This window comes from Phoenix dactylifera, chromosome 9, assembly GCF_051530095.1.
Source record: "Phoenix dactylifera cultivar Ajwa chromosome 9, Ajwa_hap1_PhDact_Kaust_v1.1, whole genome shotgun sequence".
Taxonomy (NCBI): Eukaryota; Viridiplantae; Streptophyta; class Magnoliopsida; order Arecales; family Arecaceae; genus Phoenix; species Phoenix dactylifera.
The window spans coordinates 22,017,829-22,044,623 of NC_143198.1; the positions used below are offsets into that span (position 1 = coordinate 22,017,829).

Below are 26,795 nucleotides of genomic sequence, written 5' to 3' on the forward strand. Positions count from 1 at the left end.
TTGAGTGTCAAAGTAATTAATTTTTTATAGACTCAATCATTCAGATGAAATATCATATATACATATGTTGCTAGAAATTAGACCCGGGGGCGGCTGTCGGCTGAGGAGGAGGAGCTCCGGCGCGAGAATGGCGGGTGGCGGTCCGTCGACGGGTGGCGTCCTCCGGGAGACCTGCAAAAATGCCGGTGGCCGGGGTTTCCGGTGCCAGCCCTCCGATGCTTAAGTCAGAGGGGGGCTTAATTTTGGAGAAGGAGAGGGACTGTATTTCGAAGTCCGAAACCCTCCCTTGGGAGGAAGAAGCTCCTTTTTTAGAGGGAGAAGCTCCCTTTTTATAGGAAAAGTGACACGGTTACCTGTGATGTGACTGGGCGAATTAATGGGTTACCGTCATGATTCGACGTGGGCGTGGAAATAATGAGTTGCCGTGGATGGTCCGTTCCCATCATGGGAGAAGATGGCGTGCAGCCAGAGCTTACTTGTGGCGCGCAGTGCAGTACATTCTTGGGAATGGTGAGACGTTGACAGTCGTAGCAGGGTATGGTCCCTGGTTGATATGTCTTTTAACGTGGCCGGCAAGTAAAGTATGGTGCGGTGAGGCTGCTGCACGGCATGGCTGCAGCAGGTGGACGACGAGGTCGGCCTTCTGAGGTCAGCTCGGCCTTCTGAGCTCAGCAGCCTTCTGGTCTCGGCCTTCTGAGCTCGGCAGCATTTTGGTCTCGACCTTCTGAGCTCGGCAGCCTTCTGGTCTCGGCCTTCTGAGCTCGGCAATCTTCTGGTCTCGGCCTTCTGAGCTCGGCAGCCTTTTGAGCTCGGCCTTCTGAGCTTGGCCTGGATGAGCTCGGCCTTGCTGTCGGATTTGGGTGCTTTAATTTGTGGGTGGTCCATTTTTCCCCCCAACACTACCCTCCGATTTCCGAGTTCGAGCTGCTTTTTGGCTCGGGCGAAGGAAGTAGTCCAGTCGTCTATCATCTTGTAATATAGCTAAATATCTATGGAGATGTGCATGCTAAATAGGGTGTACCTCTTATGCAGTTGGAGTTAAGTGCTTCAGGTCGACTCAGCGGCCTTCTTTGGCCTTGTCTGTTGGCGATCGAGCCGAGCTCGATAGTTGATGGAGATCGAGCCGAGCTCGATTAGTTGATGGAGATCGAGCCGAGCTCGATAGTTGATGGAGATCGAGCCGAGCTCGATTAGTTGATGGAGATCGAGCCGAGCTCGATTAGTTGACGGAGATCGAGCCGAGCTCGATTAGTTGATGGAGATCGAGCCGAGCTCGATTAGTTGATGGAGGCGGCACAGGAGGGGCCTCCACTTGTTGCAGGCTTTGGGCTGCAATGGCTAGCGCTTGGACTTGCTGCACTAGCGCATCGAAGTGCTCGAGTTGGACTTGTAGAACTTGATCTACCGGAGATCTTGGTGGTGAATTCTGAACTGAGCGTTTGGGACTTGGAACATGATGCTGAGAGGCGTTAAAGACTCCTCTGCTCCTTAGTTTCATGGCCGCAACTCGGTCCCTTCCTCTAGCGCCAACTGTTGCTGGAAATTAGACCCGGGGGCGGCCGTCGGCTGAGGAGGAGGAGCTCCGGCGCGAGAATGGCGGGTGGTGGTCCGTCGACGGGCGGCGTCCTCCGGAAGACCTACAAAAATGCCGGTGGCCGGGGTTTCCGGCGCCGGCCCTTCGATGCTTAAGTCAGAGGGGGGCTTAATTTTGGAGAAGGAGAGGGACTGTATTTCGAAGTCCGAAGCCCTCCCTTGGAAGGAAGAAGCCCCTTTTTTAGAAGGAGAAGCTCCCTTTTTATAGAGGAAGTGCCAGGGTTACCTGTGATATGACTGGGCGAATTAATGGGTTACCATCACGATTCGACGTGGGCGTGGAAATAATGAGTTGCCGTGGATGGTCCGTTCCCATCATGGAAGAAGATGGCGTGCAGCCAGAGCTTACTTGTGGCGCGCAGTGCAGTACATTCTTGGGAATGGTGAGACGTTGCAGTCGTAGCAGGGTATGGTCCCTAGTTGATATGTCGTGGCGTGGCCGGCAAGTAAAGTATGGTGCGGTGAGGCTGTTGCAGGGCATGGCTGCAGCAGGTGGACGACGAGGTCGGCCTTTTGATGTCAGCTCGGCCTTCTGAGCTCGGTAGCATTCTGGTCTCGGCCTTCTGAGCTCGGCAGCATTCTGGTCTCGGCCTTCTGAGCTCGGCAGCATTCTGGTCTCGACCTTCTGAGCTCGACAGCCTTTTGAGCTCGGCCTTCTGAGCTCGGCAGCATTCTGTTCTCGGCCTTATGAGCTCGGCAGCATTCTGGTCTCGGCCTTCGGAGCTCGGCAGCCTTCTGGTCTCGGCCTTCTGAGCTCGGCAGTATTCTGGTCTCGGCCTTCTGAGCTCGGCAGCCTTCTGGTCTCGGCAGCCTTCTGGTCTCGGCCTTCTGAGCTCGGCAGCCTTCTGTTCTCGGCCTTCTGAGCTCGGCAGCCTTCTGTTCTCGGTCTTCTGAGCTCGACAGCATTCTGGTCTCGGCCTTCTGAGCTCGGCAGCCTTCTGGTCTCGGCCTTCTGAGCTCGGCAGCCTTCTGGTCTCGGCAACCTTTTGAGCTCGGCCTTCTGAGCTCGGTTTGCATGAGCTCGGCCTTACTGTCAGATTTGGGTGCTTTAATTTGTGGGTGGTCCATTTTTCCCCCCAACAACATATATATGTGTATGCCCGTGCGTGTGTATTTCAAAATAACATCCACTCGATCAGACCATGCTGTAGTCCAAGGGAAGCAATTAGATTTGCAAGATTAATTTAAGATGTGCTCCTCAATGAATTGAAAACAGAGTGATGATCATGGACATAACCATTTACAAAAAGATAATATATCAGCTAGAGAGAAAAAATTCTTTTGAAAACCAAGATATGACAAAGGACATACATCAATGTGATCTTGCCAGAAGAATGGATTCTCACGATCAAGAGTCAAATATACGTGGTCACTAAAGTATCTTTATAGGTTGAGACGAGATCCAAAGTCGCGGTGTAAGAGTTTGTATGACCATGTTTGCTCAAACTAGTAAATAAATAAAGATTAAAGAGTTCGCTCTTACATAAAGGAAGAACTGAAAGAGGACTTGTTTCAATCCATAAAGGACACTTAAGAGCACTAATAATTACATTTTCTGAGAAAGAAAGAGGTCTAACTACTATTTATCCTTATCATGATCACCATCTAAGCACCCATAAAAAGAGGAGAGAAATGGAATGTAACTTCAAGTCATGAAGACTCCATGCAAGTCTAAGCAAATTGCGATGATTAGATGTCAACATAAATTCTCTGAAAATTGATGCTCAATTTCTAGAAAGTTACTAAGAGACAAATCTAACAGGAAATTTAGAAGGCAAGTTAGTGGCCAGGGAGGATTGCCTAATATTGATGAATCTAGTAATTGGTTGAAGACGAACAATGTGAACCTAATGAGCAACTAGGACAGTCTAGCATTGATAACTAATGAATGCAATAAGTTATAAAAGATCTAGCACAGCCAATCTTGTAGGTTTATTTGAGTACATCTATTTACAATCCTAATAGAGCCCAATGGTGCATTATCTTTAGGGCCAAGAGATTTTTAAGGGGCACCATCGATCATGCATTGCATTTCCTTGTTTCTCAGCTCAGGTTATGTGTATCTCAAGGGTTATTTCATATTTAAAGGATGATCTAGATATTGTATCCTGCTGATCATGTACAAGATCAATTCAAATTCAGATGATAAAAAAGTTCAGAAAATGTGTTCTCAAAGACAAGGAAAGCATAACACTGCAGCTACTCTTAACTCTCTTTCACATATAATTTTTTCCCTCTTTGAGGACACAAGGATTTCATCATGATCAGGAATTCCATGGAGCCAACAAAACCTCCATTTTCATAGCACAATAAAAGCAAGCAATAACCATAAAAATAACAAATATTAAATAGCCATCAGCAGCAGGTAGCACAATTTTCGCACATATACTTAGAATTTTAGTTATCAACAAATCATAAAAATCATTCTATGTTGCAGTAAACTGGATCATAAGACATGATAAATTCAAAACTTTAAGCTAATTTACATCTCATTCAATAATAAGTTTCCTTTCAGCTCTTCCCCTGTTCAAGTTCTTGGATACCTAACTGCTACTAGCTTTCATAAGACTTTCAAATTCAAATCCACTAATATTAAAATCTGGAATTATATATGCTAAAGGGAGGGGAAAGGTGAATAGGAACAGAAAAAGATCTTATATTCCTCAACGGAAATAAAGGATTAGAGCAAGATATAGGTACCATACCTTGCCAACGAAGGTGGTTTCTTGGTAAGGTCAGAGAAGAATGAAGATATACCAGGAAATGAAGGGAGCTTTCAAGGACGAGTTGGGCCGGAAATGGGGCCAGGCCCGGGTGGCTTCTGATCGGGGTCATGGCCTAGAGACGAGTTAGTTTGTGTAGGACTTTCGCCTAACAATAAGATCTGAAGCAATTTTGGACCAGGGACGATGCTAGGCCTAGCCCGACCCTGCCCCGAAGCCCAAACCTGGACCTGGCCCTACCCCTTCCCCCTCCTCCCTTTCCCCAACATTCAGACCATTAACCCACCGAGCAATGGAGGAGAAAATAATCTGGCTGCAGATAAGGATGGCAATTTTAGCTGATTTATCAAGTACCCGATCCGACCCGACCCATTTAAACCCAAAAACGAGTATGGGTTTAGAGAAGAAGGGCATATTTTTTCATGTGATCTATATAGCCAATATATATATATAGTTCATTGGAACTTTGCTTTTTTTTTTTTTTGGGAGGAGGGGGTGCGGGAGAGGAAAAAAATTTTCTTTCATTTTTGTTGAGAAAAACTTTTAATCATATATAATGCATATTATTTTGTTTTTTAATAATTTTTTTCCTCTTGCAGTGTACATCCCTTCATTCAGAATTTTTTCAGAAAAACACTCTTACAAAAATGTCACCAAGCACAACTCGGTAATGTACTTTTACTATTAACTTCTTTCCAAATTATTTCCTATGCAAAAAGAAAAAAAAAACTAATATAACAATGCATAGCGAGCATAGAGAGTGGCAAACAATACCACCTGCAAAAAAAACCACATACTAGGTAACTTTTAAGTGTTGTTTTTCCTTCTATTCCATTCACTATTTCTATTCCATTACCAGATAATAATAACTGTATAATATTTTAATCCAACATTTTTTTTTCCAGTACAAGTGAAGAAACTACACCCCCAATGAAATTATTGTCCATGTAAGTTTGATAATATTTCAAATATTCTTCTTTTATTATGGTCAAACCCGCGTGCAGTGCTGTTCCCATGCTATTAGCCATCAAAGTTCTCCACATTAAGAGATGCGGGTATCCAAGAGACTAGAAAGCAGAGGAAGCCGGAGGGCTTATTGAGCCTAAAATATCCTAATGCCTTGAAATCCTAATGTGTATGGTCTCTAAGAATTGATGAATTCATACACAACTCTAATAGCCAAGTTAATAGTATATACAGAAGGCCTTCTTTGTTGCTAAAATACCCTTTAATTTCTCAAGTTATGAAGTGGCCATTCATAACAAGATATGATGAATTTTTGTAAATTTTAAATTTGGATCAATCAGCGGACGATAAAAAAAAAAAAATCTTGGTCTAAACTCTACCATATTAAAAGAATGCTTAATCTTTTAGGAAAAGTTATAGAATATTTGCACTATCGTTTATGTATAAACAATCGCTGGCATCGCCTTAATTATAAGAGATCATTACATTTATCCTGTTTAGTCTAGGTTTAGAAACGGTTAAGTTTTGCTCCATAACACATATAGCATGCAACTCAGATGGACACAAAGCATTATAATGTAAACTATTTTTAGAGGAATTTGATTCTCTTGTGAGCTCGCAATTGTGCACTTTTTTATTTATTCGCATAAAAACTTTTGCATTGTATTGATGGGAAAGCTGACGATTTCCTCATTTTTTTATGCTCGGAAGCATGTCTACAATAAGATCAAATTAAAAAATATTTATCTATACAAATATTTAATATCAGTTAACAAAATTATACTTACAGCTAAGGAAGAGTAGAGATAATTAAAAATACTTACTATGAATTATGAGTGATAAAGATATAACAACATTTCTGGAAAAAAAATATATATGAATATCCTCTTAAATATCAAATGATGCATGAATACCCTCTCAAAATTGATATTTGCATGTATACCTTCGTAAAACACTTGTTTTGTTATTTTATCATTTTTTTACTTAGTTTTTGCATATGTACGCATACCATCTAACGTTTTTTTAAAATTAACGGTTTCAAATTAAAATGACAAAATAATCTTAATCGATAGATGCGCAAAAAAAAATTTTATAAGTCTACCGCAATGGAAAAAAAAGTAATTTCAAAAATTTATTTTATTTTTAATTAAAATAAATATGATTTTTAGAAATGGTGTTAGAAGAATCATTATATTAGAAATATTTATAAAAAATAATATTTTATGAGAATAAAAAATAAATATAATTTTTTAAAAAATATTTAAAAATTTTAAATTTTTGGAAAATTATTTATAAAAAATCGAAAAAATAACAACATTCCACAAAACGACACCAAACTTTGAAATCTTCCTTTTTCCTGCCGCAGATGTCCCACCCCTCGCTCTCCTGTCCAAAGGTTTTCAGAAACAAGTGGGATTGAAAATCCTGCTTTCTTGGTATCTTATTTTGTTTAGATATTATATTTTAGATATTATATTTTGTTTAGATATTTTAGATGCCAGAGGCATCTGGGGTACTCTTTCCGCTATTATAGCGCCCAGGTTCGTCCTTGTTTCTTGGGTACCCCCACCTCTTGGTCATCTCAAAGTGAATTTCGATGGTGGTATGTTGGTGGATGGTGTAGTTGGAGGTATCGAATTCGTGATCAGAGATTCTTTTAGTAGACTAGTAGCAGCCGGAGGACGGCGCATTTCTAGGATTACTGTTGTTGGGGCAGAGCTCCAGGCTGCAAGGGAGGGGCTGACATATGCGAGGAGGACTCTTGGAGCCGAAAGGGTATATCTCGAGGGGGACTTTTCTGTGGTGATTGACTGGATCCGAGTTGTGGATAGATACGAGGATGGCCATCCTCTTATCGGAGAGACTCGCAGGATGGTTATGGAAATGGGTGGGTTGGCTGTTCATGTGTTTTGGAAGGCAAACGGGGCAGCAGACTGGGTCGCCTCCTTCGTCGCTAGGCACTCCGGAGATTTCTTATGGACATTTGCAGGAAAGATTCCCTCTCCTTGTACTCTTTACTTTCTCATGACTGGGTACTCAAGTTAGAGCTATGTAAACTGCCGTATTAAAAAAGAAAAAAAAAAAAAAAAGAAAAAAAAAAAAAAAAAAAAGAAGAAGAAGAAGAAGAAGAAGAAGAAGAAGAAGAAAGCAATACGGTCAGCTCTTGAAGGCATCGAGGCACAGCATCAGGCCAAGGCCAGCATCTCTCCTTCCTTCTGAGACGCTAATGTAGAATCCCAGCATCTCTCCCTTTCTGTTAGAAAAAGAAAGGTATAATCTCTGCCCGAAGCAACCTCCCAGTTCTCTTTCCTCCCTCCAAGCCCCCATTTCTCCCTCTTAATCCGCCCAAGAAGAGTGCCACCTTCGCCATGGCTTCGCCCGCAATGCCACCGCTCCCTGGGCTCTTCGCACCTCCCATCCTCCACTCCACCCTCGACCGCTTGGCCTCCCACCTAAACACCCTTCCCCCCTCGTCCTCCGGCCTCGAGCAACCACTCCAAACGCTGCACTGCGCTTTGCTCCGCGCCACGGAGACGATTCCAACCAAAACCCCGTGTTCGCCCGACCTCATGAGCCAACTCAGAGACGCTGCCTACGCTGCCGACGACTTGGTTGACGAGCTCGAGTACAGAGCATTGCAACAACGAGTGGAGGAGATGGCCAAAGCTTCAGCCGACCAAACACCTGGTGGCCTCAATCTCTCTGTATTCAAAGGCTTCCAAACCGGCGAAGAAGACGCCGTGTATCAGCCTGTAATCCCAAGCCAGGCTAGTGGGGAATCCTCGGTCACCGCGTCTGGTGGCTCTGCCGTTAACCAGGCTGGCGGCGGATCCTTGGCGCCGGTATCCGACGGTACCGGCACCGGCACTGGCGGCGAAGGTGAAGGAAACCAAACAAATCGTGCAACCGGCAAACACGGCTCGCATAAGAGAATCAGTGGATCCTTGTCAACTCTATGCAGCTGCTTTCATGGTAGAGATGGTCTCACAGATCGAACAGTCGGTGCATCCTCTAATTCTATTCAAGCTGGAGAGCATGCTGACAAACGGTCAAGCAAATCGATTCGTAAAATTTTCAAGTGGAGGCGCAAGGAAGTTGTCCGCCATCAAGTTGGTGATGATGCTATGAACCAGAAAGTTGGATCCCCTGCTACTTTGCGAGATGATGCCAACAAGAACCGCTTCAACCAGGGAAAGGATGATCCAAGTTCTACTCAAAACAATGCCAATTTGCAGGCTGATGGTGATGCCATGAAGGAGGCAAATGGCTCCTCAGATTCGACGCACAAGGATGATGAAGGTACCACCGACCAGGTAACCGATTCTAAGCTACCAGAAATTTCTTATGAAAAAGTCATTGCAAAAAGGATAGAGAAAATTACAGGGCAACTAGACCTTATTTCTAGTCAATGGAAGGATGCCTTGAACATTCCAGGAATGGATAGTGATCTTAGAGGACCACCTGAGAAGTCGAACGGCTGTAGGATTACCTCAACCGTTAAGCAAGGGGAGGTATATGGTCGCGATGGTGAGAGAGAGCAGTTGGTAAGGATGTTGTTGGATTCGGGAGATTGTGGCGAGAATGTACCTGTCATTCCGATATTTGGTGCGGGGGGTGTGGGCAAGACAACTCTTGCTCAGTATGTGTATAGCGATAAACGAGTCGAGAAATATTTCCATTCAAGTTTGTGGATTTGTGCCTCCGATGATATTAATGTGATGAGGATTGCAGGAGTGGTTTTGGGGCCTTCTCCCACTTCTAGAGCCAATGAAGTCTCTCAACTTGAAAAACTAGACTTCCTGGAAGGGATTCTAAAGGAGGAGCTGAAAGGAAAGAGGTTCTTGCTTGTGCTCGATGATGTTGAGAACATCGAGTGGACAACGCGCTTTGCTGCTATAAAATCTGGTCAAAGGGGTAGCAAGATTGTGATGACAGCGAGAAGGGAAGAAGTGGTAGATGAGGAAGTTAAGAGGAGCAAAATTGTTTTGGGAGGTTTAAAAGGGGATGATTTTTGGTTACTCTTCAAGAAATGTGCATTTGGTGATGAAGACCCGGATAAACACCTAGAGTTGCAGAGGATTGGGAAGGAAGTAGCTGAAAAGCTGAAGGGCTCGCCGTTGGCAGCAAAGGTGGTGGGAGGGCTGTTGCAAGTTGATATGGATGCTGGCCACTGGACAAACATTTTAGGAAGCGACTTATGGGAGTTAGGAAAGGACCCCCATGACATTATGCCATCTCTGAGATTAAGTTATCAATACCTACCTTCTCATCTCCAATGGTGCTTTGCCTATTGTTCAGCATTTCCCAGAGGTTACCCATTTGATGTCGACAAGTTGGTCAACATATGGATCGCCCAGGGATTAATTCAATCAAAGAACACGAACAAGGGACCGGAGGATGTAGGACGAGAGTACCTCAGTGACTTGGTATCCAGGTCTCATTTCGAAATCCCCAACTATAGGAAATCTTACTGGCAAGGAAGATACCATGTGATGCATGATTTGATGCATGAATTGGCAGTATCTGTTTGTTTGGATGAATGCCTCATATATGAAGGTAAGGAGTTAGGAATCATGCCAAAGACAATTCGCCACTTATCTGTATCTCATTGGGCTGGACCTGATTTCCTTTCTGAATGGGAGAGCTTGCGAACCCTCATGGTTAACTCCATGCATGGCATAGATTTTGGAGCACTGAGAAGCATCCGGGTGCTAGATATATCTTACAGCTACATGAGGCAGCTGCCGGATGCTGTCAGTCATCTGATACATCTTCGATACCTGGACCTTTCAGGCAATAATATTTACAGTTTACCTGAATCACTGTGTAGGCTCTACCATCTACAGTCACTGATAGTACCAAATACATGTCGCAGATTACCTAAAGGGTTGACCAGTCTGATCAACTTGCGGCATCTCAGCGCAAGTGATGAAGCAGTTTCTTGGATAGCTGGAATTGGGAGGCTCACTTGCCTTCAGGAATTGAAGGAATTTCATGTCAGAATTGTCAGAGGACATGACATCGGACAGTTGAAGAACATGAGGGAGCTTAGAGGCCAGCTTTGCATTCAGAGTCTCGAAGATGTGGGAAGCAAGGAAGAGGCGATTGAGGCTAACTTGAAAGACAAAATCCATATTGAAAAGTTGCAACTGAAATGGAGCCGGTGGATGCGGAAGAAGGTCAGGACTGATGCGCAGGAGATACTTGAGTGCCTCCAACCACCACCTCTTGTCAAAGAGCTGGAGCTCCACTGGTTCAGAGGTGCCCAGTCTCCGAGTTGGCTAGCAGCACAATCTCTCCGGTCGTTGCAGTCTATTCATCTAAGAGGCTGTGAAAGGTGGCGGCGCCTCCTGCCTCTTGGGCAGCTGCCTGTTCTTGAGGTTCTCCACATGGAAAATATGGATGTGGTAGTTGATGGAGGTGATGCGGTCGTTGAGATGTTTCCATCCTTGAAGGAGCTATGGTTGGTTGACATGTCGGTCTTGTTTGAGGGCATCTCATTTGAAGACCAAGGTCGCAAGTTTTTTCACCACCTTCGAAGGTTAAAAGCTCTGAATTGCCGTAAGGTGAAAGGATTACCCCCACTTTCCATGCTTTCATCACTAGAAGAGCTTGAGGTGAAAACGTGTCCTGATCTTGAAAGTGAGCTGCCTGAATGTTTGAAGGTCCTCACTTCTCTTTCCTCACTAAAGATGTCAGCACCAAAGCTAACATACTTCCCAGGGGAGGTAATGCAGTACCTAAAACAGTTGGAGGTTGATGGATGTTCAGATCTCTCGTCCTGGTTGGTTGAGGAGAAAGATGAAGCTGGAAGGTCATCACTCATCTCTCTGAGCATCATTGAAACACCCCTGCCCACAGGACCAATCCTCATGAGATACCTCACCTCCCTCAGAGAGTTGAAAATTGACCGTTGCTCCAAACTCACATCCTTCACCACCGAGCAGAAAGAGTGGTTTAAAGGCCTCACCTCACTCGAGGAGCTATGCATCTCCAATTGTAAGAATCTCATGTTCCTTCCTGTGGAGCTTCATGAACTTCCCTCTCTGGAGAAGTTGGCCATAACATATTGTCCTATGATACGAGCTTTGCCTATTGGCTTGCCTACCTCATTGAAAAAGTTGGACATTTGGGGATGTAATCCGGCATTGATAGCACAATGGCAACATGAAGGAGCTCCTGATTGGGTCAAACAAATTCCTTACAAATCTATTTATTGAGCAAGGAAGAAGGTAAAGAGCTCGAGAAGAAAGGTAAAGCAATTGCTTTTTTCATGGTGGTATGAATATGATTCTCACTCCTCTCCTCTCCTCTATTGATCTCACTTTGCTGACAACTTAATCACTTTTGAAAGGTGTTTGGTAATGTCTTAAAAATGAAATTATAGCAAGGCCTGACCGATTGATTCTTGCTAGTTGAATTCTGATCTGAAGGCCCATGGCATGTCATTTTTAACCTCGTAATAAGGGGCTAGCCTCGTATCCAAGTCCCAATAGTTCTCAACTCTATTTCTATTTTAAATTTCTAAGATTATGCCATTTTTATGAACTTTGCTATTATTTTGCATGAAAGGGAGATCGTAATTACTGAATAAATATGGCCAATATGGGCTATACAAGCGACCTTTATCAATGCTCTACTTAATTTCTAGAGAATAACAGCATTGATTCAATATGATTTGCACTTTTATATTCATGAATAGGGGATTTCAATCATTCTAAGTGGTTTTATCGATGTTGTTGCAATTTCCTCAGGTAATTGGGAGAATGAATTTACTGCTGCTTGAAATGTTAGCTCGGGTGATTGAAAGTACTTTCCTTGTGGAGGATGGCAGTTTTTTTACATTCATGGGAAGGAATATGGTGGTCTTAGTTATGTCACAAAGCTTGTGTTTTGAAATTTGTTACCTGGTTACCTGCCTGTACAAATTAGATCTAAAGATGTTTGGAATATGTTTCATCTTCTTCATCTTTTCTGCTCCAGTTATGTCATTTCAACGTGCTTTTCTAAGGGCTTTACATGAAGGTCTGGCATGTATATCAATGTTTCAAGGTGATTGAACTATATTATCATCATCTTTTGTTGCATGAATCACTTTCAGTTTGTGTATTAACTTGAGGAGATTTAGTGACCATGCATTCCCCTCTATGCTGTATGGTTTGTGGATAATCATCAATATTCTTCTGGTATCAGTTGGGGATCTATGATGACTTGCAAATTGGGAACTCTTTGTATCGTAATGATAATTTCGTACAAAAGTATCGAAGAGCGCATGTACCGCACCATTATCGCAGAGTCCATGTGTCTGTCTGTTTAGTAATGCATGTTCTCATCTCAAGTTCAATGAGGTATCATTATTTGTTGCAGGAGCTCAGGAGACTGGGGAAGGTTTTTCCTACACTGATAATGCCCTTATAATTGATACTTAAGGTCTGGACCTAAAGATTAGATGGTATGTTTCTCATCTACTCGATTGTGCTTCATGAAATTTGGAAGGCTTTTACTTAGCACCTTTGTACCAAATATGTATATCTAATAATGTGGGTTTTTACCATTTATGCTCAAGATCTGGAGCGTAAGATGGTAAGATTGGTGTAGTTTGTTGATTGGTGTTTTTATCCTCTACTTGATTGTGCTCCATTTAAACTTTGGGAGGCTTTACATAGCACCTGTGCACCTAATATGCGAACAACTTGCAGATTGTATAATATCTAGAAGATGATATTGTAGCAGCCCAGCTTTCTTTGTCCTTGTGGGCTGGCCTCTTCATGTCTCATGATGCAGGCAAAGAAGAAGATTCCTATCAACTCAGATAGAAGTCTTCTTCCTCCTCTAATTCCGACAGAAATTAGAGACTGCCAGAGCAAATCTGAGTTCTTCTAGAACTCGGGAACCTCCTCTATTTAATCCTCCTTCTCCTTCTGGCTCTATAGATAATGATTGAAATCTAGCCACCGATTTCAAGTTCTAATTCTGAATTTCTTTCTTGGATTATCGCCGGAAAAAACTGCCGGAACTTTGCAGGCAGAGAGGTAATGAGTCAAGCCTCTTCTTCCTCCTAGTTTTCTGGTTCCATGACCGTTGCCACCGCTTGATCTAAGGTCGGCGAGCCACCATATCACATGAAATATGATAGTCCCTGTTTCTCTTCCTCTTCCTTGGTTTGCCGACCACCGCCACCGGCCGCCAGTTCAGGTCGGACTACACTATCTCTTAGGATCTCCAAGATTGCCGATTGGGCAAAGCGACCCCCACTATTTAAACCCAACATACAAGACCCTTTCATAATATTTACACTATTTAGGCCATCATATGCAAAACTAGATGGGCAAGATTATTGCATGAATCCTTTGTAAGTGTTTTTTCTTTTGTGTAAAAATGAACGTGAATCATCATAGCAACTCTTTTGTAGTGGTTGATTAGCTAAGGGTTATATAAAGATACAAATGAAGCATTATTGCATGCATCCCCTTGTACAGAATTATTATTGCATTAAGGGGCTTTATGTAAAATTGCTCCAAATTTTGCCATAATCGGCATAATGCTTCAAAACGAGTGGCTTTCCTGCGTGCCCCTAGAGAAACCAAACGCCTCTTTTCCTTCTCGACCCTTTCCTATCGGTCTTCTGGCGAATCGAACGAAGCTTTCTTCCCTTACTCCCTCTCATCCACCTCCGGCCCGTCGTTCCCCCGCCGACCACCGTCCCTACCGCCGTCTGCGCCATCACCGTCCGGCCGGATCGCCGGTCCGAACCCTGCATCGCTCGGATTACATAGCGGCAGGCAAACGAGAAGGAGGCGGCGTTGGAGTTTGAGGGAAAAGAAAAAAAGAAGAAGAAACAGATCGTTGCCGAGTCCATCTGGTGGGTTCTTTTCCTTTTGATCTTCTTCGTTTTTCCTCCCGCTTTTGGATTCTTTTAGCTTGATATATCTCGGGAAAAACCGTTATTTGTGATTTATTTTAGGTTTCACTACATTCCTAAGGTTCGATTAAGAAAATTGTACCCAAATTTTAGGATCTCTCTCCTTGGAAGCATGGAGCCAAAGGCTAGCGATACCGATGACTTCCTTGAATCCACGGTGCTTCTGGACGAAGCACAGTATGAGGAGGGATTCAAAGACGGGTATAATGATGGCTTGGGCTTGGGAAAGGAGGAGGGCAGAGAAGTGGGCTTGAAGCTGGGATTTCAAGTTGGGGAGGAGCTGGGCTTCTATCGGGGCTGCGTCGATGTGTGGAGCTCAGCGATTCGGGTCGACCCAGGGGCGTTCTCAGCTCGGCTTCGAAAGAGCATTGAACAACTGGGAGAGCTGGTGGATAAGTATCCCCTGTCAGAGCCAGAGAATGAGCAGGTTCAAGAGATGATGAACACCATGAGGCTAAAATTTAGGGTTATTTCGGCGATGTTGGGGGTGAGGTTGGAGTATGAAGGCTACCCAAAATCATCGGAAACAGATGTGGTGGATTTTTAATTTCCAAGGACTTGCTCCATAGTTTGTCATCTTGCTGGGCTTGTCCTTTCTGTTTTCTTCTTCCTTTTCTTCTTCAAGGAGTTTGGCGATTTTAGTTTTAGCTAAGAAGACTCATTTGCTTTTGCTATTCTCTCAGGCGGAAGTAATGGAATTTAATATTTATTGAAGAATAAGAATCATGGTGTCATAATATGATTGCTATTCTAATGTATCTTAACATGTTTGTAGCTTAAGTCGGAGAATCAGGCAATTATATTCTCAGTTATGGAGTGAAGTCTCTCATGATGTTTAGAAGAACAATGTGTTGTCTCATCTTCGGTTTTTGTTAATTTTTGCTTGCAAAATTTTATTTCCTTGTTGTTCGGTGAAAGGGTAGCATGTAAATTTAACCAAGGCTTTAAAATTGCGGTATCGTTTTCTGGGGAGTTTGAGATCTGCCTTCAACGACGGATACTGAGATTTATTAATGAATGATGACTTTTAGTTGCCTTTGATGTGCTTCTGAACTTGTTTGTACTAACTGGTAATATGGCTGATTGCATTGTAATTCACAATGGTTGTATGCATCCTCTGGGTTTTACTGTTCTCTGTCATGCTCGGAAGTATGCATTTCTTTTTCGGTAACGACAGTGACTAAGAAGTTGAAGTCTGATGTTAGTGATTTAAAATTGATTAGATTGGATTTTTTTTTGTCAGTTTAAGAGGTACAGAATATGTGGATACTTGATACTCATCAAAATGTTTATTGATACCCATTTTTATTAGTTTTTAGTTCTAATTCATTTTTTTTAATCATCAAAATTACTACATGGCAAACGGAGTGAAACTATATTGCAGGCATGAACAACTGGGAAGGGTGTCGCAGGATTTGTTTTGTAAGCCACATATACTTAATCATTAATTCTCTTTCCCATGTTTAATTGGTTTGAAATTTGGAATTAGATATTTCTTATGTGCTTTCTTATTGTTTAGTTCTGTTTCATTTTCTTTTTACCGCTTTTGATTTATCCCTTTCTCTTTTTGTCTGGGTAAGGGTAGGGTGTAGGTAGGAAAGAAAAACCGGTGGATACCTATGGTTCCATGTTGAGTTTGAGAATGAACATTTTTTAAGATTTGTCTTGACGAACAACTCAAGACATTTTGCAGTAACTGCCCTCCCCCAACTCCTCCAGCACTCAATGAATTGTTAATTTGATGGCATTTGTTCTACCTCATGTTTTTCTCCCTTTCTGCTGTGGAGATTGCCCATTCATGTCCATTTCTATCGCCAATCAATCCTGTCTATGTGTTGAAAAATCCTGGCCACAAAAGTTCTTATAGATAAGATGAGGATATTTTTGTTTAGTTCTATATTTTATCATGCACCTTTTTGAAGCAGGGCGAGAGAAACAAAAAATGCTGAAATCAATGCTTGCTTGCTGCAAGCTCTATATATCTGAAAGCCGTAACTCTCTTGCGCTGGAATCGATTGAGCTAGCTGCAAAATTATACCCGGAAGCTGTTGTCATCAACAAATTCAAGGATGAGGCCTACAACAGAGTTGGCTATACACTTGTCTCATGCTTTGATACCACCTCATCGCCTGATGTTGCCCCCTTGAAGAATGCAGTGCTTAGCATGGTTAAAGCAGCTTTTGAAACCATTAATCTTGAGTTACACTCTGGAACTCATCCTCGGCTTGGAGTTGTCGACCACATCTGCTTCCACCCTCTAGTTCACGGTTCGTTGGACAAGGCTGCAGGGATCGCAAAGTCTGTGGCAGCTGATATTGGCCGAAAGCTCCAAGGTAGGCACTTTTTACTCATGATAGAAGTTCTTTTTCTAGTTCTATATTGGCTGGAAGAAATTTAAACTTGTGGTTTGCTATGATCTCTGCGGTTTTTTGGATGTTACCATGCTAACTTGATCATATTGGCATAATACAATGCAGTCCCCACCTTTCTCTATGGAGCAGCTCATGAGGGAGGTAGGACTCTTGATTCTATAAGAAGAGAGCTAGGCTATTTCAAACCAAATTCAGCTGGCAATCTATGGGCAGGAGGGCTTAGATCAGAGGTATTGTGTCTGAAGCCTGATGCAGGCCCCCTCCAATCAGCGCCAGCCAAAGGTGTTGTGGCCATTGGGGCAACCAGGTGGGTGGATAACTACAATGTACCCATCCAGTCTACTGACATCAAAGCTGCTCAAAGGATTGCAAGGAGGCTGAGCGAGCGAGGCGGTGGGCTTAAATCGGTGCAGGCTATGGGGCTAGCCCATGGTGAGGCAATGACAGAGGTGGCATGTAATTTGCTGGATCCAAGTAAAGTTGGAGCTGATCAGGTACAGATCGAAGTCCAGCGGCTCGCTTCAGAGGAGGGATTGACTGCAGGCCAAGGTTATTTTACCGATTTTTCACAAGAAAAGATTGTTGAAATGTACATGAGATCCATTGCATCTGATTAAAATTGCTTCTTAGCAAACAAGTTGATTGTGGTCATCATCTTATAGTTCTAGAATAATTTGTTTTGACTACATTATGCTTAGTTCTGTGCGTGTTGATGCATAATTCTCTGTATAGGCTGCAAATCTGCCGAAGTCAGACCTAAACCAGCACCCAAAAGTCAAGTCTAGAACTCGAAGCATTATTCCCAAGACCAGGCCTCTTGTATGGTTCTTTAAGAATTGAGCACGACTTTGATGAACTTGGATGGACCTAGTTTGATCAGACAAAAATAGTTCAAACTGTTTGAACTCACACAATGTTACTTTTTCAATAGTATGAAGGGTCTCCTGAGCAAATGACCAATTTTTACATCCTGTATTTTGTCAATGAAGATACAACCCAGGAAAAAGTGTTTTGGCAATTAAGATAGACAAATTTTGACATCGAGAGAATGCTTAAGGAACAATAAGGCATGGTTTCAGATTTTTTCCCCCCCTTTACCTGTATCTTTTATCTTCCCTGCATTGTAATTTCGTTTCCTAGCACAAAGCATGTATGATCACAATCAACTTAATTCGACAATTTCATGTGGCTGATCTTCCTCAGTTTGAAGATGTGGATATACTGATGGAGCTAATAAAATAAGCTGCAATGGAAGGTGCTGTGCTTGTCCACACCCTTGCAGCTCCTCCCATGGCCATGACTGCAGAATAGGCCTGCAAACTCGGGCGCATTCCATTCATTGACATAGTATGACGGACCACTGACGCTGTTGCTTCCCATCCTGGTATTCCGCTCTCTGGGATGCCCCAAGGTACACCAGGCAGAAAGGCTCCAAGGGACTTCCGACGTACTGAGAGCCATTGATTTCACCATCAAACAGGATGATGGAGCACAGTGTGCTGCGCCCGTCATCCTTTTTGGCGTTTCACGCACCTGGAAGACACCCTTGTCAGTATATTTAGCTAAAAAAAAGGATAGAAAAATCCAAAAGAATTAGGCTGGATTTTTCATAGGTTCGTGGATTGCATCGTCTATTTAAGTAAAACCGATATCAACCTAAGAAAAAAAAAAAACTCCATTGGTTTTTCCTTTAGCCTGCAGTTCAACAAGGCCATAGATGGGAAACAGGCCGAATGTGGGACGGGCCTTTAGAAGAAAACAGATGGAGCAGGCAAACAGTCCCAATTCCTAAAGAGGATTGGGCTGAAAATCTTATTGCATTTGTAGATTGGGCCACTACGACGAGCAAACCATAGGATTACTGATTGGACTAGGGCCCTGTTTGGGGGAGCTTTTGGAGGGCCAGAAAGCACTTTCTGGCCCTCCAAAAGTACTTTTAGATGAAAAACTGTGTTTGGTAAATTTTTCAAAAAGCTGTTTCAGCTTTTGCGGGAAGCTGAAAACAGCTTTTGGGAGGAAGCTCCAATTTGGAGCTTTTGAGAGGAAGCTGTTTCAGCTTTTTCGGAAAGCTGTATTTTTGACAAAAATGCCCATATTAAAATAACATAATTACATAGTTTGTCCCTTTATAAACCTAAAAATCTGCTGGAACCAAGAACTTTAGCCGTCAGACTCCCTTCCATAAGAAAAGGTATTTTTCTTTTCAATTTTTGTATGCATCTCTTGAACCACATTTTAGAAGAAAAATTTTTTAATCCTTTTCCATACCTTCCAAAATCAATCTATTTTTTTTTTTTTTTATCATCAACCTTGCGGCCCACGCTGAGGTCCTCCTCGAGCGTGGACTACGAAGAAGAGCCCCTGGACCGCGGAAAATTATTTTATGGAAAATTATGGGAAATTATTTTATACTAATAATTATAATATTTTATACCTTTATTTTTGTGTTATACTATAAATATAATATCATATTATATTATATCATAATACATTAATATGTTATGTTAAATAATTTAATATTATGTTATATTATGGAAAATTAATTTATACTAATAATTATAATATTTTATACCTTTATTTTTGTATTATACTATAAATATAATATCATATTATATTATATCATAATACATTAATATGTTATGTTAAATAATTTAATATTATGTTATATTATGGAAAATTAATTTATACTAATAATTATAATATTTTATAACTTTATTATTGTATTATACTATGAATATTATATTATATTACATTACATTATAATACATTAATATGTTATTTTAAATAATTTAATATTATGTTATATTATGGAAAATTAATTTATAATAATAATTATAATATTTTATACCTTTATTATTGTATTATACTATAAATATTGTATTATATTACATTACATTATAATACATTAATATGTTATTTTAAATAATTTAATATTATGTTATATTATGAGAAATTAATTTATACTAATAATTATAATATTTTATACTTTTATTATTGTATTATACTATAAATATAATATATATTATATTATATCATAATACATTAATATGTTATGTTAAATAATTTAATATTATGTTATATTACCAAATATTAATTTACTCTAATAATTATATTACTATTATGCTATATTAACATAATATTATTTTATATTACAATAATATTATACTATATTGTATATTTATGTATTAATTTATGTTATGTTTTATTATGTTCTGTTGTATAATACTATGCAATGTCCTTTATGGTAATTTTGTCATACAAAAGTACTTTCTCAGTTTGTTTACCAAACACAAAATAAAGTACAACAGCACTTTACGAATATAGTTACCAAACAGCAAACAGCTTTTTATAACAGCTCTACTTCAGACAGCTCTACTTCCAACAGCTCTACTTCTAACAGCTCTACTGCCAACAGCTCCCCCAAACAGGGCCTAGGTCTATATTCATATGTGCCTAGCAATAGCTTTGGAGTAGGCCGGTCCAAAATCTATAGGGGAAAACAAAAATCTCACCCTTTCTGAAATCAATCAAGAGAAGGTGTTTGGATGGACAGTAAATCCAGTTGTTCTGCAGTCCATTAGAAAGGCAAGGGCGAAGAGTCTAAGGGTTTGGCAGTGAAATGAGGAGCAATTATCCAGAGATGGGCCAGTTAAGAGAAGAGTTGGAGTATACCAACGGAATTTTCAAGCAAAATTCTGTTTGGCCGGTCATTGGTAAGTAGGATTCTGCATGATTACTTCATGGTTCGTAAGAACTGATGAGGTTGGTGGCTTATTCTGTTGGTTTTCAGTCCTTGTCATGATCGCTCTTTTTAAATGCAGAGGTAACTGGAAAAGCAATAGAAGAAATTGCAGCAGCTGCGGTAAGGATATAGCATGGCGGGCAGAAGCGCTGCTCAATGCGACGCATTTCCAAACGATACTAGAATGTGTGTGCAAATATTTGTAGCTAGGTCTTAAATATGCATGCCTCAGAGAACATGAATATATTCTTTAGATGTGGAGGTTGATTTTCCTTGATATTATGAATATATTGATGCACTTTCTTCTTCTCTTTTTTTTCAACTTTTGCTGTCAAAAAAAATTATGAAAACAACATATTGCGTATGACCTTGTCACTTGCATCTTTCTTGTTAGAATCCATGAATTTGTGGTTAATTGTGCCAACTTAGTCGGTCTTACCAAACTTCGTCAGCCTTCTAATTCTATATAAAAGCTGCTTCTGTACATTGTAATTAACAGACAAAAATACAATTCTCTTTTCCTATTCTTCTTTTTCAACATTTCTTATAATCTTTTATTGTATTTGTCATTATTTAATTCACAAGGTGGTTACCTTATGAGTCATGCTGTTTTATTTGAATTTGATGAACATGAACCGATAATCAAATGAGTTTTGAATGTAGAGATCCTCTCTCTACTCATTCATCTTCGTGTATTTTATCTTTATTCCTTTATTTCAACGAACATCTATTTTGCTTTAGAAGCCATAAGATGCTAATTACATTCTCAAAGAACATATTGCATGTTCTAACTTTTAAAGCTACAACGGGGAAATCCTGTCCTGCAAAACGAAAACCAGGTCTTGCAAATGGGTAGGGAAATACCATTGACAAAAGGCTTGGTAGTTTTTTTTCTGAGGGTGAGCGGGTGTGAGCGGGTGGAGCTTTAAGATTTGCGAACCGTTTCGGAGTCACAGGGACCTTTTGCCGAACGGTCGGTGGGTGTGCGACATGGCGGAGCCCGGAGGTGGTGCAGCGGCTACGCCGACGCCGGGGAAGACAGGTGGGGTTCGTCTCCCTGTCCCTGGGGAGGAGGTGAAGGTTCCCACTTGGTCAGAGGTGGCGAAGGGAGCTCCCAGGCAGCCGGTGTGGACGACTCATCGGATTTCTCCAAGGGAGTTACAGGCGATGCAGAGCAAGTATCCGGAGGTATTGGAGGTTCCGGCAGAGGAGTTGGAGGGGACGAGGTCGGAGTGGCGGAACACCACAGTTATAGTCCGGAGTATGGGGAGGAGTGTTCCGGCAGACTGGGTAGCGAAGGAGATCCGTCGGGTGGGCAAGCTGAAGTATGATGTTGAGTGTTTTCCGTTGGTGGATGGCTTCATTACAGTGAGGTTTGCCAACGAAGAAGACCGGGAGGCTGCTCTATTGAATGGTCCATGGGTGGTCGCCGGGCAGCTGCTCGCCATGGAACGGTGGCGGCCCAACTTTGTCCCGGGAGCTGCTGGGTTAGGCCGAGTGGTTGTGTGGCTACGTCTTCCGGGGCTCCCTCTGGATTACTGGAAAGGGTCTACCCTGTTCCGGATTGCGGCGAGGGCCGGTGAACCCTTGGCAATGGACAGCTTCACGGAGGGGGAGGGGGCCGATTTGGTTTTGCAAGGGTTAAAATAGCGCTGGACTGCTCCGCCCCGCTGAAGCCGGGGATCTTTTTGAAGGGGAGCTCGGAGAGGGCTGAGGATAAGTTTTGGCAAGGTTTTCTATATGAAAACCTGCCGGCTCCCTGTTCTAAATGTGGTAGGATTGGGCATCAAATGCAGGAGTGTGTTCCCATGTCACCGGCGATGGGGGGGAGGTGTGGAAGGAAGCTCAAGCACCGGGAAGGAAACGGCTGGGGAGAGCCGTTCGGAGGTTCCGGCGAAGGCGGTTGGGGAAGGAGATGATGCGGGAGAGCAGGGCGTCTTTGGCCCCTGGCTAGTCACGAACCGCCTCCACTTTCAGCGGCCGGCTAATGAATCCAGGTGGGGGAAGGAGGCAGCCAAGCAGAAGGGGAGGTCGGATTCGGTGTCGTCGCCCGGGCAAGCTACCCCGAAGGCCACCGGTGATACGCCGGCTTCTACCTCTACATCTCCGATTGATCTCGAGGGATGGCAGAAGCCTTCCAAGGTCGCCCGGCGGCGAACGCTTGAGAAGGACATCGCGGCTGCCGGAGCGGGGGCAACTGGGGAGGGACCGAGTCAACTCGGTCATAGCTCTGAGCCGCGAACCGAGTCGGGGAGCAAATTGGGCTCGAGTGGGGCCAGTTCCTCAACGGGCCAGGCTGAAGGGCCCAAGCGGGAGAAGGCTGGAGGACCGGGCCCAAGCCTTTTGAAGCGGGCGAGAGCCCCTGTGGGAGGCCGGGCCCAGGTTGGTGGGGGGCAGCAGCGGCCATCATCGGGGCTTTTGAGGAGGACGGAGGGCTTCCGACGGTGGCGGAGCCGGAGTTCACCCCCGCCTCAGTCAGCGGTGCGCAACCGACCCCCCAGGGTGGACCAGGAGCTTCGGGTAGCGGGGGAGTGATGCGTGTTGGAGGTGGGACGACGCTCGGGCGGAAGCCGACGCGGACAAATACGGGTGCGACGATGGAATCGGCGGAGCTGGAGCCGGCGGTGACGATCGGTGCACCCTCGGAGCAGACAGAAGGGGATCGTGGGAAGGAGACTGGTCCTGGTGACGGTCTGGTTGGAGCGGCTGTAGGGGGTTTCGGGGAAGACACTATTGACAGACCGTGCCATTTGGCACGGGCCAACAGTGACCCGAACCTGGTGGCTAATCTCTTTCAGGGGGGGGAGTTCAAGCATGATGGCGGTTCCCTGGGTGCTGGAGGCTTGTTGGGAGATGGCAATGAGTATGGCCTTGTGACTACGGCTCAGACAGACACCAAGGGGAAGCATAAGCAGGCTGTGGTCCAATTGATGGCCTCTATCAAGGGGGTGAGCCCCAAGGGTTCTATGAGGAAAGAGAAGTTGGAAGATGAGGCAGCATGTAGTAGTGGCTTCGGGGAAGTAAGCCACGCCAATCTGTCGGGTGATCTATGAAGAATCTCTTTTGGAATTGTCGTGGAGCGGGGAAGCCGTCCTTTACCCCGGCATCTCGTAGGTTGATGTACCAATACAGGCCTGATATTTGTGTCCTCCTCGAGACCCGATTATCTGGGAGGAGTCTTGAGAAGGCAAGGAGGGCAATTCCGAGAGGATGGGGATTCTATGCTGTCGAATCTCAGGGGCTTTCTGGCGGTATCATTGTCACTTGGGCTCAGGGGTGTTGTCAAATGGATATATTCAATGTCTGCAATCAAGAGGTAATCATGGTTATCTCGGAAGGGGGTAGAAGCCCGTGGGTTTTGGCAGCGGTGTATGCAAGTACAGAGTATAGGGTGAGGCGGAACTTGTGGGTGGAGGCCACTCAGTTGATCAGTCAGGGATATCCAATGTTAATGGCAGGTGACTTTAATTGCATTGTGGATCCTCAGGAGAAGAGAGGTGGGAAGCCTTTTTCTTGTGATAGGAAGGTTAAAGAGTTTCAGGACTTTCTCATGATGAATGGTTTGGTTGACTTGGGTTTTTCTGGCCCAAAGTTCACATGGTGTAATAATCAGCAGGGACAGGCCAGAGTATGGGAGCGGCTAGACAGAGCCTGTGCTACTGCGGGGTGGGTCCAGTGTTTTCCGGACTACCAGGTCAGTCATTTGCCGAGGATTGCTTCGAACCACTGTCCACTATTGGTGAGCACTGATGCACCTGTACTAGTTCGCCCTCCTTTCAGGTTCGAGAAGATTTGGCTCAGTTATCCTAGATCCTGGGAGATGGTGCGGGAGGCTTGGAGGGTACCTGTTAGGGGAGATGCTATGTACCGAGTATCTCGTAGACTGGAGATGACGAGGAGACGGCTTCGGAGGTGGAACCGTGAGGAGGTGGGGAATATTTTTAGGAGGGTGGAGGATCTAGAGGGGGCGATTGCCAGGTTACAGTTTCAGGAGGCCCAGGGAGGAGGTTTATCGGAGGAGGAGGTGGGGGAGCTTAGATCTCACTTGGCACTGCATAATTCTTTACTCAGACAGCAGGAGGTATTTTGGAGACAGAAGTCAAGGATACAGTGGATATTGGAGGGAGATCGGAACACCAGATACTTTCATCAGGCGACAGTTATCAGAAGGCACCAGAATAGGGTCAGAGCCATCAGGGGTGAGGATGGGCAGATGACGGAGGATCCTGTTCAGATTAGTCGGATTGTGGAGAGTTTTTTCAGAGCGCGATGGACTGAGCAGTTAGGGGGTGGGAGCACAGAGGACATACCGGCGCCTTTAGCTGGGGTGACGGAGGAGGAGACTGTAGCATTGATCAGGCCGGTATTGGAGAGGGAGGTTAGGGAGGCGATCTGGTCTCTTGAGGGGGATAAGGCCCCGGGGCCAGATGGCTTTCCTCCGTTATTTTTTCAGAGGTACTGGATGATAGTCGGACATGATGTGACGGCGGCCATACAGCAGTTCTTTGATGTATCTGCGATGCCCACTGAGTGGCAGCGGACCTTTATCACACTGATACCGAAACGGCAGGACGCCTCGGAGCCGGGCCATTTTCGCCCGATTAGCCTGTGCACGACCTTGTACAAGGCGACGGCGAAGATTCTTGCTGTTAGGTTGAGGGAGATTCTACCGAGGTTGATCAGTCCGGAGTAGAGTGCATTCTTGAGAGGGCGGAGTATCTCAGATAATGTGATGATTGCCTAGGAGTTTATGTTTGATCTGCATAGAGCCCCGATGAGGAGGAGCTTGATGGGGATTAAGCTCGATATGGAGAGGGCCTACGACAGGATGTGCTGGGATTTTCTGCAGCAATCCATGCAGGGGTTTGGCTTCCCCGAGATATGGATTAGCTGGGTTATGGGATGTGTGAGGGCTCCCTCATTCGCCATCTTGGTGAATGGCTCGCCATCCCGATTTTTTGAGCCGGCCGGAGGGCTGCGACAGGGTTGCCCCCTCTCACCACTACTGTTTATTATGTGTGCGGATGCGCTGTCTAGAGCGCTCAGACAGGCGATGGTCACTCAGGAGATAGAGGTTTACAGGCCGGCGGAGGGAGCTCCTCCATTGTCTCACCTTCTTTTTGCTGATGATTGCTTATTACTTGCCCGGGCCACGAGGCGGACCGCGGAGGCTCTTCGAAGGATTCTATGCCACTACTGCGAGGTATCGGGACAGAGAGTTAATTTGGGGAAGTCTACTGTATGCTTTAGCCCGAGGATCAGGCCGGCAGAGAGGACCTCTATCTTGGAGATTTTGGAGGTGGGTGAGCAGGAGGGTATGCTGAGGTATCTGGAGGTTCCGATTTCTGGCCGGCGGTTGCGGAGCAGGGACTGCCTCTCACTCGAGCTCAGTATTAGACACAGACTGGAGGGATGGCAGATGCACACTCTTTCCATGATGGGGAGGATCACATTGGTTCGGTCAGTTCTTTCTTCAATTCCCATCTACTTATTGTCCAATTCCTTTATTCCGGTGTCTCTTGTGAGGACCTTGGAGCGGACTTTTAGAAACTTTATCTGGGGTGGGAATAGGGGCAGAGGTGGTGTTCATCTGGTGGCATGGGAGGTGGTGTGTCAGCCGATCAGGTTCGGTGGGTTGGGGGTGTTGTCTTTGATGGATAGGAGAGAGGCTTTAGCGGCTCGACATGCAGTGAGGTTTGTGCTAGAGCCTGATAGCATGTGGTCCTCGTTGATGAGGGCCAAATATGGAGCTCTGATACCTGGAGTGCGCGGAGGCCGATTACATTCGCCGGTGTGGAGGGAGATGTGTGCTAGGGCCGCGCTGGTGCTTCCGGAGATGAGATGGGCCATTGGTGATGGGCGGTCTATAGATGTTTTGGAGGACAGGTGGGTGACTGAGCAGCCGATCAGCCGTATTCCGACCTTGGTGGATTCGGCGAGGATCGCTGGATTTAGGGTTAGTGATTTGATTTACCGAGAGGGGGGCTGCTGGAGGGAGGGATTGATTCGGGAGGTGTTTGGGGAGGAGTTGGCAGTGACGATCATGGACCTTCCGATTCCTTTGCAGGAGATGCCAGATAGATTAGTCTGGTGGCCGACGGGTCGAGCGCAGGTGCGAGCCAGGGATCTCCACACTTTGATGAGCAGGGTGTCAGACAGGCAGATTGAGGGCAGATGGATATGGCGGCTACGATGTCACCCGCGGGTAGCGCTCTTCTTCTGGAAGGTGGCATGGGGATGCTTACCGACCAGGGGTATGCTAGCCGGACGGGGCATGCAGATTTCTCAGTGCTGTGAGCGGTGTTCAGGTATCGAGGAGACCATTGACCATGTTTTGCTGCAGTGCCCCAGGGCTAGAGAGATATGGAGTAGGTCTCCTGTTATGTTACCCCTTTCAGTAGAGTCGGCCCAGGACCTGATGCATGTGTTGAGAGCCTCTATGCGGAGGCCTTGTTCTGTTGAGGCGGGTATTATGA

The 26,795-nt window shown here is 44.4% G+C and overlaps 4 protein-coding genes across 4 annotated transcripts; all 4 read left to right on the top strand.

Moving 5' to 3' along the window:
- The first annotated feature begins 7,464 nt into the window (after positions 1-7,464).
- On the top strand, positions 7,465-12,251 carry LOC103721439 (putative disease resistance protein RGA4). Its single transcript, XM_026810168.4, has 2 exons — positions 7,465-11,536; positions 12,038-12,251. Exon 1 carries the CDS (start codon positions 7,652-7,654, stop codon positions 11,501-11,503), a length of 3,852 nt encoding a protein of 1,283 aa, XP_026665969.4. The 5' UTR covers positions 7,465-7,651; the 3' UTR covers positions 11,504-11,536; positions 12,038-12,251.
- A 2,066-nt stretch (positions 12,252-14,317) lies between these two features.
- Positions 14,318-17,214, top strand: LOC103721438 (uncharacterized). Its single transcript, XM_089925413.1, has 2 exons — positions 14,318-16,538; positions 16,683-17,214. Exon 1 carries the CDS (start codon positions 14,318-14,320, stop codon positions 14,750-14,752), a length of 435 nt encoding a protein of 144 aa, XP_089781539.1. The 3' UTR covers positions 14,753-16,538; positions 16,683-17,214.
- LOC120107669 (folic acid binding / transferase) lies at positions 16,148-17,214 on the top strand. Its single transcript, XM_088704408.2, has 2 exons — positions 16,148-16,538; positions 16,683-17,214. The coding sequence occupies exons 1-2, from the start codon at positions 16,148-16,150 to the stop codon at positions 17,192-17,194; spliced, it is 903 nt and encodes a 300-aa protein (XP_088560534.2). The 3' UTR covers positions 17,195-17,214.
- A 6,154-nt stretch (positions 17,215-23,368) lies between these two features.
- On the top strand, positions 23,369-25,012 carry LOC149752876 (uncharacterized). The gene has a single exon (XM_089925650.1). It carries the CDS (start codon positions 23,369-23,371, stop codon positions 25,010-25,012), a length of 1,644 nt encoding a protein of 547 aa, XP_089781776.1.
- Positions 25,013-26,795: the final 1,783 nt, after the last annotated feature.

Excerpts from the sequence above, each read along its gene's own strand:
- LOC149752876 (XM_089925650.1), top strand. The coding sequence starts at position 23,369 with ATGAAGAATCTCTTTTGGAATTGTCGTGGAGCGGGGAAGCCGTCCTTT.
- LOC120107669 (XM_088704408.2), top strand. The coding sequence starts at position 16,148 with ATGCTGAAATCAATGCTTGCTTGCTGCAAGCTCTATATATCTGAAAGC. Across the intron at positions 16,539-16,682 it reads TATTGGCCGAAAGCTCCAAG|TCCCCACCTTTCTCTATGGA; the intron begins GTAGGCACTTTT and ends AATACAATGCAG.
- LOC103721438 (XM_089925413.1), top strand. The coding sequence starts at position 14,318 with ATGGAGCCAAAGGCTAGCGATACCGATGACTTCCTTGAATCCACGGTG.
- LOC103721439 (XM_026810168.4), top strand. The coding sequence starts at position 7,652 with ATGGCTTCGCCCGCAATGCCACCGCTCCCTGGGCTCTTCGCACCTCCC.